At 44.4% G+C, this 15,973-nt stretch overlaps 1 protein-coding gene across 1 annotated transcript; it reads right to left on the bottom strand.

Moving 5' to 3' along the window:
- Positions 1 to 433: 433 nt before the first annotated feature.
- LOC109286015 (oligodendrocyte transcription factor 3) lies at positions 434 to 1,817 on the bottom strand. Its single transcript, XM_019498820.2, has one exon. It carries the CDS (start codon positions 1,346 to 1,348, stop codon positions 752 to 754), a length of 597 nt encoding a protein of 198 aa, XP_019354365.2. The 5' UTR covers positions 1,349 to 1,817; the 3' UTR covers positions 434 to 751.
- Positions 1,818 to 15,973: the final 14,156 nt, after the last annotated feature.

Raw genomic sequence — 15,973 nt, 5'->3', positions numbered from 1 at the left:
TACAAACAAGTGGTGACTCTTGGAGAGGAGCTGAAGTGAGAAGGGGGAGATGTTTGCATGCCTGTCAGATAGAGTCACCATTTACTTGCCTTTAGATTAATTTTATCAGCACCTCCAAGCCATCACATGCTTAAGACAGCGAGCAGGAACCAGAACTGCGTATAGCTTCCCTGAACTCCAATATTAGCTCCTTGAGAAACAAGCCAATTGGTTGCATTGGTCACAGACCAACATGGCGACCAAAAGCATCCATGAACAAATTGGTTGCATTTGCATCCCAATCCCCTTAGCTCCTCTCCTCCCCTTCCCACCCTCTTCACTGCTCCCCTTCCACACTGTTATTTCCATGATGGAGTGGTTTCTGTTCAGTCTCCCTTCCCCGCGCAAAACTTGAAGACATTTCCCCAAACAGAAGACCGGTTGGCAACATCCGTTGGAACAGAACATCCCTGTGTTTATTGGGACTACAAGGGAGACGCTAGGTAGTTGCATCAGCTACTCAAGCAAGGCAGACAGAGCGGGAGGCAATGGCACCAGACCAAGCTGCTGTGTGCACAGCTCTGGGAGGGCCCAACTCAACTGATACAGAAGGAAGGAGGCGGTTTGGAGCCAGAGCCGTCACAGCATGCTCTGGGGACCAGCGAGGGTCTTCATTAGGAGGAAGCCGCCTGGTTCCCTCCTCCACCCCCAACATCCCCAGTTCCGCAGGGGCTGGCCCCTCGAAGCTGTTCGGTCCCGCGAGTCTTTGGCTTCACTTGCTCGTCCCGAGGCAGGCGTGGGCGGCTGCGGTTCTGGGCAGCTGCGGGGGCAGCGCTTGGCACAGCGAGCAGGGGCAGGCCAGGCCCGAGTAGTGTCTGTAAGCGGGGCCCGGGGGCTCGTGCGGGGCGGGCGCGGCTCGGAAGGCCGGGTAGCCCAGGGAGCAGGCGGGGGGCCCGGCGCGCAGCTCGCCCAGCAGCCGCCGCATCTCCTGCAGGGAGCTGCTGAGCGTGAGGATGTAGTTGCGGGCCAGCAGCAAGGTGGCGATCTTGGAGAGCTTGCGCACCGCCGGCCCCTGCGAGTAGGGCATCACCTCGCGCAGCCCGTCCAGGGCCTGGTTCAGGTCGTGCATCCGCTGGCGCTCGCGGCTGTTCACCCGCAGCCGCTGCCGGTGCCGGTGCTCCGCGGACGGCGCCTGCCCGCTGCCCCGCAGCTGGGCCCGGGGCCCGGGCTCGCCCCGCTCTCCGGGGCCGCCGGCTTCTCCCGGCTCCGGCGACGATGCCCGGCTGGACGCGGAGCCCACGTCGGACTGCATGGGCGGGCGCAGGCGATGGCGGGCGCCCCGCGGGCCGCTATTTATGCGGCCCGGCATAAAGGGAACAATGGCACCCAATCACGGCGCGGCCCGCGGGCCCCCGCCCCCGCCTGCCCCGGCGCCGGGCTCCGCCGGGGGGGCTGCGGGAGGCGGCCCGCGGCGCTGAGCAAGGGGCCGCCCGACGTGACTCCCGCGGCCCCGTGCCTGCGGCCGTGCGAGGCACCCGCCTGCCCTTCCCGTGACGGCGGGGCCCGGCGCCCCGGACAGCTCGCAGCACAGCGCGGGGCCCTGCCCTCGGCGGGACCCGCTCCCTCTGCATCCTCCCGGGCTCCTCCTCTGGGGCTGGAGAAGGCAGCGCGGGAGATGCGCACCTTGTCGACTGACCGCAGCAGCTCTCCCGCTACATCTCCATCATCCACCGCTGGAGCCGCCTTTTGCACTGGCTCGGGCAAGCAGCGCTGGAGAAGGGCACTGTCCCTGTGTCAGGGACTGCGGTATCCTGGAGATATAGGTATCTATCAACCTATATCTCTCTATCTACAGATGTATGTCTATACTTACATATATAGCTATAGCTATCTCTACATATCTCTCTCTCTCTCTATATAGCTATATATCTCTATCTCTAGGTATACCTATCTATAGCTATATATCTAAATATAGATATACATCTATATATAGATTTTTAGATATTTATATCTCTAGCTATATATAACTATAGATATCTATCTATATATACAGGCAGCCCTTGACTTGCAACGTTTCGAGTTACAATGTTTCACACTTACAATGTTTATAAATTGACACCCTGTTTCAACTTTACAATGCCAGTTTGGACTTTACAACACTCGACCCGATGCGACCCCACGCCAGTGAACAAGTTCACTGCATCGCTCGTCTCCCTGAAGAACATCTGTCCAAACCTCCTCGGACACTTCCTTTAAGAAAGCAGACAAGACTCCAAAAAAACCTGCAGCCAAGACTCCTGAGAAGACTGCAGCCAAGAACCAATGTGATTCCAAATCAATATGATTGCTATTACAATATAAATACATTAATGTAGCTATATTACTCATCTATAATTAAATGAGTACAACATTCTGGGGTATTTTTGGTGAAAATAGGGTATTGGGCCTTGGTTTAGGAATCAATCCCCCATTTATAACATTGTTTCTTATGAGAAAATTGGTTCCAAGTTACAATGTTTCAAGCAGTTTTCAGGAACCAGTTGTGTCATAAATCCAAGGACTGCCTGTATCTATATAATATAGATATAGATGTAGATATATATAGTTGATATAGATATAGATGATACAGATAAAGATATAAATTATATAGATATAGAAGAAGCTTTTGTGGGCTAAAGCTCTCTGTGTCCATCCCAGTTCTCCTCGCTGTCTGGTCATTCTGTCAGCTGTCTACATCCAGCCTGTCTCTTGTCCTCCAGGGCAGCTTCTGTCTTCCCATCATGTCTGTACAGCTTGGGCACAATGAGGTCCAGGTCCATGACCAAGGCTTCTGGGCTCCACGGGGATAATGCATCTAGCAGGTCAGTGACAGAAGAGGACTGGCACCAGTGCCCAGCACACTTCTCCTTCTACTAGGCCACTTTACTTCTCACCTCCCTTTTCCTTTCTCCTTCCTCAATCAGTTAAAGATATCTTTAAAAACTGTACCCAGCCAGGGAATTTGAAAGTGTCATTGCAGTGTAGTGCCACTCTGACTTAATACTGATCTTCTACATTTGTCCTGTGCCACCGGCCCATAAACCATATTCTGACTTAATTCTGTGGGAATCGTGGACAGGGCATTTTCAAAACTAGTTGGAAATGGCCACTCTTCTTGTTATTTCAGGTTCTCAAACCAGGTCCACACAGGCAAACTTCTGCCTTCATGTGAACTCTTGTTGACTTCATGGAGAGTGTACGGGGATTGATGCAAACAGTGAGATTTCTCTGCATGAAACTGGTCACAAGGTGGGAGCCTTACTTGCTGTTTGCAGGGACTAGCAGGATTTTGAGTTTTTTGGGGGGCAGGAAAAATTACAAACAATTACAAATTACAAAAGAAAACTGGATTTTTTATACCTATAAAGCAAAGCTTTGCAAGAAGCTCCATTTAAGTTGGAGCTGGTTAAATATATTTCAGATATTTTTCTGTGATGAAAAGGGGTCCTACAAATGTTCACTTATAACAAAAAGATCTGCTTTTGTAACAAAAAAAAAGTGGGGAGGGGGGGTTAAACAAAACCCTAAACAGAATCATTCAGGGGGGTTTCTTTTAACTTTTCAATTAAAACTTTAAAAATATTGAAGAAAAAAAATAAAATTATTGTTGTCATCATACATTTTAACAAGGGAAAAGTTCTTACCCAACCAGATGCAATGAAAGTCACTGGAGCCGGAGCCACTTATACTAGCAGCAAATTAGTTTGCAGCTCCACAATAGATGTGTTCAAGCTTCCCAAAATGAAGCCAGAGCCTTGCAGGACCTCATCAGTCTCACTAAGGAGGAGACTATGAGTTTTGAAGCATGGCTTTTTAGCTCTTTGTAGCTTTGGGGATTCTTGCCTTCAGGAATAGTCAAAGGCACATTTAAATGAAACACCTTGTTGGGAAGCCTGAGGGGCAAAGAAAAGACAGAAGAAAGCAAAGCAGTGCAGAAAGAAATCTCCTCACTGGGATGATTCACCTCTGCCCTCACAGATAATTATTTCACAAGAGGAGGAAGAGACCTCACATTCTGTTCTCTGCATTAAGAAATAGCAGATGATAGGAACTCCAGTAGGGCTGTCCCCCTGGCTAGCCCTTTCTCATGCAGAGGGAATAGAAGTCTCTTGAGGTGGGGGGTTGGATTGCTAGAATATACACAGAGGCATTGACATGGAAACAAGAGTTACTGCCATCTCGCCAATTCTAAGCCTCCTATCACTGCTGCAAACTACATGAATAGAGTGCAACTGTTCAATCTGAGTGGGTTGAGATATTACTAACAGAGCAAATATCTGAGAGTAGAGATAGGTTGATATGTATGTATGTGTGGTTTGATATCCTTTATATGTGTGGGAGGGACTTTTCATTTGAGAACAGACCGAAAACTCTGTTATTTCACACATTCTTCCGAATCTGCCATTTACAAAGCTATCATCACAGTACTGGATTGCACACTGGCAAAATGCATGTGTCTTCTTGTGTGACATGGCACTTTATCCTGCCACACAATTTAATACAGACCAGTGGCTCGTGAAATAATGGCCATACAAGACACATCCTTATTTAGCACTTTATATTTTTGTGCCTGCTGCTGCTGTAGATAACAAATGTCATGCTGGGCATGTCTACATGTGAATTAATGTGCTGTAGTTACTACGCATTAAGTTTAGCACCTGTAATAATAGGTACTAAATCAATGCACAGTAACTGGCACTACTGCACAGTAGCATCAGTGCATGCCTTTCTAGTGGTGTTAATGCACACTAGACTACTTCTAAAGCGCAGTAATGCAATAGCATGGCTTCTGCCATGATGTACTAATGTGCAGTAGAATTAGTCTACTGCGCATTTAGCATCTTGTGTAGGTGCACCCACTTGAAGTGAACATCTGAGAATGGAAAGTCATTGGAGACCTGTGTGAAATGAAGTTCAGTTGAGTCAGTTCTTAGAGAGAAAATGTCTGTATCACAAAACTGTCCTTATCATCCTGAGGAAGGGGCCCATGTGCCAGAACGCTTGTCTAAAATCTCTCCCAACTATGTAGTTGGTCTAATACAAGATATCACCCCTCAGATCCTTACCTCTTACATATGTCCTGGACCATCATGACTACATTGCTTCAACACTATGGCAGCATCTGGCATCAATTCACTTTCTATCCATTTGTCTCAGCAAACAATTCAAAGAACGGATGGCAATGGAGTCCCAAGTGCTCCCTTCCAACTTCTGGTCTGAAGCTCACAGGCAGGGCAGGATGGGGAGGTCTGCACAGAATTAAACCTTTTCTGTGGATTAATAGAGGTCTCTGAGTCTTTCAAAGTGGCAACTCCTACAATCACTGAATTCAGATGCAAAATTAGTAAAATAAATTAAGTCACAGGCACTAAAGCCATGGCAAAAACACAATAGCAACTTGGTCCTTCATGTTCACTCCTCCTGAGGGAGGACTTATTGGATCTTATTAGTTGCTATCATTGAAGGAATCACTGGGCCTCTAAAAATCAACCTGGACCCTTTTGTCATCAAATATCATTATATTGATATGACAGTGATGATGATGATGATTCTGGGATTAGAATTTAACTAGCAGTTTTGCCAGTGTTGGAGGAAGCATATCAGAAAATATCTTGTTTGACAGCAGCAGTGTGTCATATCTGCAATGCTGGAGACAGGCAACTCTGTTAGTATACTAAGCAGAGGTGGGTTAGATTTTATAATAAGGGTCCATTTACAGTTAATATATAAAGAGTTAATAAATGGTTAAGAGATGTTTTAATAAAGGCTTAATTATCACAGAGTTCAGCAAGTTAATTGGTCATTTATAACTATGGGCTTAAAACAATCTCTAACTCTAATGACATGCTTATAACCCTCCATAAAACTTATCAGTTATGTTTGCAACAGGTTTATCACTTCTATTTATCACGTATTATCTTTTATTGACCATTCATAAATGGATTCATTATATAAAGCTGAACAGCACACACCAAGCACATTGGGGCTAGTTTTACACTTCCCACATTTAGTCTCTTATTCTTCCCATTTTGGAATTATTTAACAGATCATAGACAATCTTTTGGCAGAACACATTACACAGAAAGTAAATATCCTAAATGTATCCATTAACGAACACAAGCAATCAGATTCAGGGGGTCATCATGCATGAAATTTTGACTGAGAGAGGCAGGTATAAGCTGCTAATCCTATGTGTCTACATTCAGGTCCACCTCTCATATTTCAAACAAGCTGTAGATCAAGCCTTTCTCTGCAGTTCAGCCAGAATTACTGAGGTCAGACAACTATAGATAAATTCAAGATTAGCCACTTACTGGTGTCTCTTTGAACACCCTGACCTTAGACTCTTCCTGAGCCTAGAATAAAATGGACCAAGTTTATTCCTGCTGTAATTCAAATAGCCAAAGTGGAGTAATATCAAAGATAAAATAGATCCAAAGAATCCAGTTTTATTCTTGGAGAGCCTGTAAGGAGGAATTCTGGCAGCAGATTTTCTGGATTTCTCTTTCCCTAAATTCACTGACCTACACAAATGGACATCAAAGATCTTTGAGCTGAAGGTGCTGACAAAAGACTTTATTGCCTGTCTTAGAAGCAGTCATATAAAGGGAAATTTCATGGTTATTTAGAAGCTGAATTTCTCCCCTTTCTAAAGTATTTTTGCCTTTCATTTTGATTTGTAATGATTAATCTTGGTTTACGTGTGGGGAGTCTGGAAGCTCAGGATGTATTTCACACCAGCTTTGTAAGCAAATGTAATATGGGGTGATTTATGAGCCCAATTAAGATATAAGAAACAAAACAGCAAGATCAAGTGAGCAACAAAGAAAGTAAAGGCTCTGAAAGCTGGAGTGGGGCTTGTGACTGGAGATACCAAACCCACTACATGGGTAATTCAAGATGTGTTTCAAATCTGTCTTTCACTCCCAGTCCCAGCTAACTCCACTGGATAAGGCAAGGAACTGAAAAGCTTCACAAAAAAGGACCAAAACAATAGCAAAGATAATGATTTACTTTTAATGAGTGCGGTGGGACTGGCTAATGGGTGTTGGGTCTCTGAACTCAGTATCCCTTTAAATCGTTTGTGACCCCTCCAGAGGCATTCTCTGTGGCCTGTGTTGCAAAGCCTGCCAGGGATGCAGTGTGTAGATGTAGCTAGGCCCTTTAGTGCTTTGTGTAGTTAATATTATGTATTATTTGTATTGTGCTAGTGCCAGTTATAAACCAACACCCCATTGTGCTACATGCACAGAACACAAAGCCAGTAGACAGGGTTCTGTGGGCTCCACCGTGCCTGTGTAGTTCACTGATTCTACATTGATTGTGTGGAAAGCAAAAAAGATGTAGGAGATATTAACCCATTGTGGCTGGCTGAGGCTCCCTGAAGGAAACACGAGTACTCTCCCACTCAGTCATATTTCATTTACTGGAAAAGTCTGCACGAACACTTACAAATCCAGCCATAGTCAGAGATTGAACAGCTCCTGCCCTGTTGCTGTTCATTTCCTACACTACTTCATTTTGGCCTTTTTAGCTTATAAACTCACTGGGGCTGGGACATTATTTTCCTTTTCATTTAAGTGTAAAATGGCAGTTGAGATAAAATAATACTGGTAATTAACATCCATGAAGGAACACTAAACTACAACAATTCCTAGCAATGCAACATAAGAGCTGCTAAGAGGTGAGGGATGAAGATTATGGTGCCACAAAGATACTGAAATCCATCCTTTTATTTTATTTTGTTTTTTTACTGTTTCCTTTGGTCCTTTTTCCAAGCGCAGCCTTTTAACACTCGTTTTTCTCCAGACCCATATATGGATCTCTTATAAAGGAGTATCAGAAACTAAACTAATACAAAGCAGTGAGAGGAATACACATGTTTGGAGGAGAAAAAAGGCTCTAGCTAAGCAAGTGGAGGCTGTTTGAGTAGGAGTTCAAGCAGATCTGTTTGGAGTCATGGTTCAGACTAATTTAGAGTAATAGAAATTCTTTCTGCCTCACAGTTATTAAGTACAGTGGAACTGAAGGTTTCTGTGGAGCAAGGGCCCAATGTAAGAGTGAGATGGCAGAGGTCCTGGGATCCTTGTACTGTTTTGTACTACGAGGCCAAAGAAATCTAAAATGCTTTTGCTTTCCTGGTAATGGCTGCTGTAATAGCGTTAATGTTTCTGGCTCTTTAAGAATAGTAGTACCAGCAGGAAGAAACAGATTTGAAGCCGGATTCATGAAAGAAGTAATAAGATGATAACACTAAGTTATGAATTATTCTGAATCTCTGTTCCTGTTCTTTTATTTATAAGTCCACTTTCATAGGAGGTGCTTTGCACTTCTGATTCTTTTCTGGAACCACAGAGATCTACCTGCATTTCAGTTACCTTGGCTCTGATTCATCACAGCATGTAAGCAGGTCTCTTCCAGAGAACTAGGAAGATGCTGTATCACTTCCAAACCCTGTCAGATCAGAAGCAAAGGCTAAAATTTCAGTCTCTGTCCTTTGATCTCCAACTGATCGTGTGTCTGTCTCTTCCTCTTCTTTTTTTTTTTTATATCTGAAGCAGTTTAATGAACCTGAGACATGATACTGCCTGACAACCCTGCAAACCAAAGCCCCCTACTTAAATTAAACATTAGTTTGATACAGAATGAGCAGCAGCAGTACAAGGATCCCAGTAGCATGTTGGTGATGTGGTTCTGCCAATGTTGATGATGTTACTGAGTTCAGGGCATGTGATCAATTAAAATTTATATCTCAGAGGAGACTGCCAGCGAGAGGTCCAGCCATTGCTAGATTTGGTGGAAATTTTTGTGATGTAGACACCTGATAGTTCAGTTTGCACAAGTGACTGCATACATAATGATCAGAGGAGAATAACTTGAAATCTTTCCTGTCCTAGGTCATGTGTAAATGTGTGACATTAAGGATGGAAAAACATCATATACCACTTTCAAAACCCAGATCCAGATCCTTCCCAGATACTCTTTTGATTTTTAATGCATAGCTGTGATGATGCTTTCCGATCACACTAATTTTAGAAAACTCAATTTAAAAAATGGATTTGTCTGCAACTATTACGTACTGTTGTTCTATCAGATATTAGCACTGAGACTATTAGTTATATTATATATATTATTATATATCGTTATAGCATGGCATATTTTATATTATTATGATATGGCAATATAATACAATATAATACAATATATCTGAAAAGTAGATTATGAAAAGGAAGGACATTTTGGCTTTAAAATATTTAAAGTTAAACCTTTTCCCCTCCCTTATGCCTTTCATATATTCATTCTATTGAGAGAACTTCACCTGCATGGTCGGCTCAGCAATGCTGGCATACTAAAAGCAAATAAAATAGGGTCTGATTCTACACCTCTCATTGATGCTGACTAGTACTTATTCATGCAGCAGTCTGACTGTAGTCAACAGAACTGTTTGCATGAGTAAGCTCCAGACACCATAATTATCAGTTGCAGAATGAGGCTATAACATGCAAGGTGTTTTGTTTTGTGTGATCTTTGACAAAGAGAGATGAGTTGCTATCCCAAACTGAGCTATCCAGCCTGCCAGGGATACACACTGCCTGCTCCTTCTTGTGTAGGCTTATTTTTTCATGCGTGATCTTGTGCTCGGAGACTTCTTTCCTTTCAGCTCATTAACACCACTTGATCGCACTTGTCCTGGCAACTTGTGCACAATGCAATGAACACATCTGTGAGTTAAGGATCTCAGGACTGACATCTGCCCTTTGTTTTGGTTACTGTTTTCCTCATATCAGTGACCTAAGGTCATTCTTGTACAAATATGGCAGGGTGTTGGTCAGCCACACTTTTGTTAAACAATTAACTCCAGCAACTGAAGGGAGCACAGAGTTGTCCAGAGACAATGGATGCTGCTTTAATTCAATAGTGCAGAGAGATATTTTCAGTGTTGCTGAAATACTCAAACAAAATGTTCCAGGCCATCTCAGATCCCAGCTACCAAAGCTGAGTCACAATGAGATCAAATATCACTTCCAAGATACAATAATGATACCCTGGAAACTTCAAAACATTAAAAATTATGTGTTTAAAATTGATGCTTCAGCACGGTAAGTTGAAAATGAACTTTTCCAGGACTGGCTGGAGGTGGGGATGGTTCAGAAACACAGCTCACCCTAACCATAGGATGAGTCTTACCTCATTTGATAGTATAGTTCCTCCAACAGGCTCTGAAGGGAATTTCAGCTTGTTCTCACTGTCCAGCAGCAACATTGAGAATCCTCCAGCCGCCCAGTTTAAGGAGTGGAGTCATTCCAAATACCCAGAATACAACTGCATTTTCAGCTCTGTCCAAAGAGGTTCTCACTGAAGTGTGGACTGGAGTTACCTTTGAGACCTGGAATAAAGCATCCTTCTTCCGATATTAAATAAGAAAATAACCATGGCAATTAGCAATTTTCTAACACCTGTTCACTCTTAAACTAGCCACTAAAAATAGTGAAGATATTTCTTTTCACCTTCATCAATCATAAAAAAGTATTGTTCTTCAGTCCTTGTCATTAAAGAAAGACTTGTGCTAAAAAGTGAGCTTTCCTTTCTACTCTGAAATCAGCCAGGGTAGGGGTTATTTTGATCTTTTGTGAGAAAAGGTCCCACAGCCAAAGAAGCCCACCCTAAGAACATCCCTTTCTCAGTTCCTGAGTGTTTTGCAGTGGGTCCAAAGAAACTGGACCTTTTGAGCTCCTTTTATTGTTGTAGCTACTGTGAATAAATATGTTGCTTATAAAAGATGTCAGAGAGTCCAGTAGAATTAAATCCTGTGCTCATATATCTGGTAAATCCTGTGCCCAGGTAGCAGCAGTGTAGTCTCCCTCATCTGCTCCTCAATATGCCTTAGGTTTGTTTCAAAAGGCTCATCTTCCAGCCCTATTCAGGTTTTGACTGCTCTGCTGAAACTTCCAATAATGGTATCTATTAAGAGCGGTTGTGGTGTTGGCTCCATCATGTGGATATTTGTCCACCAGAAACTGGACTAAGAATACCAGTTGATTTCTGGTGTTTTGGAACCCTGCGGAAGGAAAAATGTTGCTGAATACATACCAAAAGAATGTGTTCCACAAGTTGCTGGCTTGGCATCTCTGTTCTCTGGTAGCAGATCCCACTCTGAAATTATATTTCCTGCACCAGTGTGAATGAGCCATACTTTCATTTCTACATAGCAAGTACAATTGAATACTTCAAAATGATCTCTTCTTCCACTGAACCTGGACTAGGACCTGATTTGACCTTTCACATGCTAGTATAAGAACTGAAAATTCCAACTAGTTCACAGACTTGGCTTCACAGAAGTGTTTTACAGTCAAAGGATAAAGTTAAATGTTGCATGGATGCTCTGACTCAGGCTGCTAGATGGCCTATGATCCATAACCGAGGATATTTTCTGGTTTTGCTGGTATGTATTATGAAAAGAGACTGAAGATAGAAATTAATACATAGAAACAAAAATGGTATCTTCCTTAAAAGTAGCCACGCTGAGGCTGAAGTGGTTAATGAGCCCCTCCTATGGCAGTAGTAGACTCACAAAAGCTTCATATTCCCCGGTAGCCGCTGCTGTAAATTGTCTGTCCACTGTCAAAGTTGAATGGCTGAATGAAGACATGTGGCCCCCTACCGCGTGCCTCCTCCTGGCATATATGCTTTCTTTTAAACCAAACACAATCAGAAGAACAGGGCAACCCTTGCAAGAAACTCTATCCAGAGGAATGGAGAAGGAGCTGGTGTCACTTTTCCTGCAAATAGAGGGAGGTTCTGAGGTGGAAAATAGATTAATCAAATCATAGAATCATAGCATCATAGAAGTCAGGTCGGAAGGGTCCTTGTAGATCTTCAAGTCCGACCCCCTGCCTGGGCAGGAGGAAAACTGGGCTCAAGTGACCCCAGCCAGGTAGGCATCGAGCCGCTTCTTAAAGACCCCCAGGGTAGGAGCCAGCACCACTTCCCTTGGAAGTCGGTTCCAGATCCTAGTTGCCCTGATTGTGAAGTAGTTCTTACGGATGTCTAATCTGAACCTACTCTCCAACAACTTGTGGCCGTTATTCCTTGTTATCCCGGGGGGCACTAGGGGAAGCAAGGTCTCCCCCAAACCCTTCTGGTCCCCCCTAGTGAGTTTATAGACGGTCACAAGGTCCCCCCTCAGCCTTCTCTTGTGAAGGCTGAGCCGGTTCAGGTCCCGTAGCCTCTCATTGTAGGGTCTGCCCTGCTGTCCCCGGATCATGCAGGTGGCCCTCCTCTGGACCCTCTCAATGTTGTCCACATCCCTCTTGAAGTGCGGCGCCCAGAACTGGACACAGTACTCCAGCTGTGGCCTGACCAGTGTTGCGTAGAGGGGGAGGATCACCTCCTTGGCCCTACTTGAGATGCACCTGTGGATGCACGATAGGGTCCGGTTAGCCCTGCCAACCGTGACCTCGCATTGTAGGCCCATGTTCATCTTGGAATCAGTGATGATTCCAAGATCCCTTTCTGCGTCCGTGCTCTCAAGAAGGGAGTTTCCCATCTTATAAGTGTGCTGCTGGTTACTACTGCCCAAGTGCAGCACCCTGCACTTGTCAGTATTGAAACGCATCCTGTTTTTGTTAGCCCACCCCTGCAACCTATCCAGGTCTTGCTGCAGTCTTTCCCTCCCTATTAGGGTGCCCACCTCATCCCAAATTTTGGTATCATCAGCAAATTTGAACAGGTTGCTTTTCACCCCATCGTCCAAATCGCTGATAAAGAAATTGAACAGTGCGGGCCCAAGGACCAAGCCCTGGGGGACTCTGCTGCCCACTTCCCCCCAGGTCGAATATGACCTGTCCACCACCACCCTCTGAGTATGACCCTTCAGCCAGTTTGCAATCCATCTGCCCGTGTAGGCATCAATGCCACAGTTGCCTATTTTTTAATGAGGATGGGGTGGTCGACAGTGTCAAAGGCCTTGCTGAAGTTCAGAAAGACTACATCCACGGTGACACCTGCATCCAATGCTTTTGTGACCTGATCATAAAAGGCAATCAGGTTGGTCTGACATGACCTGCCCCTAATAAAACTCTGCTGGTTGCCTTTGATCATCATCCCCAATGCCGGCCTGTCACAGATGTGCTCCTTGATGATCTTCTCAAAGAGTTTCCCCAGGATTGAGGTAAGACAGACGGGCCTATAGTTGCCCGGGTCCTCCCTCCTCCCTTTTTTAAAGATGGGGGCCACATTGGCTACCTTCCAATCATCTGGCACCTGGCCTGAGCACCATGAGTGCTCGTAAAGCCGTGCCAAGGGCCCTGCAGTAACCCCTGCTAGCTCCCTCAACACCCTGAGGTGGAGAGCATCTGGACCTGCTGATTTGAACACGTCCAGCCCCTCCAGAAGCACTCTAACCCGGTCCTCCTCAGCCTTAGGTCTGGAGGCGTTCCCCTCGAGTCCGTCTTGAATCCCGGTGGGGGAGTCCCAGTCCCTGCACAAGAAAACAGAGGTGAAGAATTTGTTAAAGAGGTCTGCCTTCTCCTCTGGCACAACCACCAGATTGCCCAGCATATCTTGCAGGGGCCCCACATTTCCCAGTGCCTTCTTCATCCTCCCTATATATTTGAAAAAGGACTTTTTATTATCTTTGATCTTGGATGCTAGTCCTAGCTCTATGTCTGCCTTAGCTTTCCTAACAGCCCCCCTACAGGCCCAAGCAGTGGAGGTATACTCCTCTTTGGAGATAGCCCCCACCTTCCACCGGGTGTATGCCGCCTTTTTGGCAACCAGGCATTCCCAGACGTTCTTGGTGAGCCAGGGGGGCTTTTGGGCACTCTTGCCCCCCTTGCTTCTTGTTGGGATTGTCACCCCTTGGGCCCTGAGTATCATCTCCTTAAGGAACAACCACTCATCTTGGGCACTGAGTTCCCCTGCCCTCGAGAACCCCAGCACCTCTCCCACCAGTCTCCTCAACTCGTTGAAGTTGGCCCTCTTGAAGTCCAGGGCTACCGCCTTGCTGCAGGCCCTTGTCACCCTGCGCTGGATGATGAATTCCAGCAAGCAATGATTGCTATCACCCAGGTGGTCAAGGACCTGGAGCCCCCTTACCAGATCATGAAAGCAATGATGATCGAAAGCAATTGTCTTTTGTTAGGACAATTCTTAACTGTACCCAGTGAAAAAGGATTCCCCACTTATTGTCTCACCCTCTTATATCTGTTTTACAGTAACCCTGCCAATCCGTTTTAGGCAGCTTCATAGCAGCTTACTGCACTTTGGAGGGCTTCAATTCAGAATCAGGGGGAATTAGCCTGACATAAATGTGATTGATAACATCACCTGAGTTTTGAAGAAAGGTTGTTTTAACTGATTCTGGAGACCTATGGAATTCTGCTTCTTATGAGGGATGCATCCCTAAATTGTCTTTTATAGTCAGAGCCTGCATACCAGGTGATTTTTGTATACCACTACATACTAGGTGATTTTTGTATACCACTGAACAGCAATTTTTTGCCTGGGGAATCCAGTAGACTGAAAATGTATGTTATAGAGTCCAAACTAGGAGTGTTTTCTATAAAGAAGGTATTAACCCATGCAAATTACTCATTGCCCAATGCCCCAGGATTCTGATGGCCTTGCTGTCTCATACTGTATAATCATCTTATTTTGCTTCATTTTTGTTCACGTACACGTTGATTGATATATTCAAGAAACTATTCTGTCCTCCTGAAATCATGGTACCAATATATAGCACTACCAGATAGGAGCAGAACTGAGCCTTTATGTGCCAGGGCAGACAGATGTTGTGTGAAGCATGATGGAAGTGCCAGAGGCAGATTAGTGCTAATATTTCTTTCCTAACATCCCTTGTTGAATGTTCCACATTGATTTAAAAGTAGTTGCTCATTCTGAGAATGATCTTGCAGCCACTTGATTGAGGGGGGAAAATCCCATTGATTTTAATGGGGCAAGATCAAGCCTTTTGATTTCCAAACTGAAGTTAGATAATTCTAGACATTAGGGAACGGCACCAGTGAGGACTAGGCAAAAGGGAAACCTTGATGCTTCATCACCGCATATTCCAGGTTCACTGCTGAGCAGATGAAATACTGGTAGTGAAGTAGAATCCACCCTGAAGAAGCAGGAATCCAGAAACACAATTAAAAGACAGACAATACTGGAGCTGCATTTGGTATCATGCAGAGAACGTTCCCATAGAGCCAGTCCCAATTACTGACTGAGGCAGACCTGTAAATACTGAAGCTAATTTCTGGAGACAGGCAGTATGAATCTCCATATAATTAGGCTCCAACTCCCCAGAAATTGATCATGAATGGCATTTAATGAAGAGCTTGTTAGTACATGAGCTGAGATGAAACTGGTTGTTAACAATGACTGCCTGAGAATCAGAGACTTCTGTTCTGACCTATCACAAAAGCAATGGATTATTTCATAGAGAAGAGCAACTGTGGTGGTCTTTTGAAAATGGTGATGATAGATCCATGGTTTGTTACTACTTTTTTTAATATACACTGCAGAAGAGGGAAAGGAATAAGCTAATATTTTACATCTACATCATGCTTTTAATTCTGATGAATACCAAAACCTTTTGTTTTTTAAATTAAAGTATATGAGACTACTTTACTTGTTAATGAACACTGCCGTTTTGGCCCACAGCTATTTAACAATTCATAGCAGTGTGACCTGACTGTTTAGGGCAGGAACTGAAACATACTCTATCGAGTTGATATTACAGGGAGATTTAAGTATGTAAAAAATATGAAGATCCAGGGCAAGATCATCAAATCATACTAGTTGTCATTATTCTGTTGCCTTCAATGGCTCTATTAAAAATTTCTACCACCAAAGGATATGACCTACAAACCTGAATTTGGCAAGGACTTTGAGGCCTGCCTCCCAGAAAGGGTAATTTAATTGCTGATAACCTCAAGTATTCAGCTCAGTT

Source organism: Alligator mississippiensis, chromosome 6, assembly GCF_030867095.1.
Source record: "Alligator mississippiensis isolate rAllMis1 chromosome 6, rAllMis1, whole genome shotgun sequence".
Lineage (NCBI taxonomy): Eukaryota > Metazoa > Chordata > Crocodylia > Alligatoridae > Alligator > Alligator mississippiensis.
The sequence above is the reverse complement of the archived record's forward strand: the minus strand, read 5'-3'. Positions and strand labels throughout refer to the sequence as shown.

Bases quoted from the DNA above. Each gene is read 5' to 3' on its own strand.
- LOC109286015 (XM_019498820.2), bottom strand. From the start codon at position 1,348: ATGCCGGGCCGCATAAATAGCGGCCCGCGGGGCGCCCGCCATCGCCTG.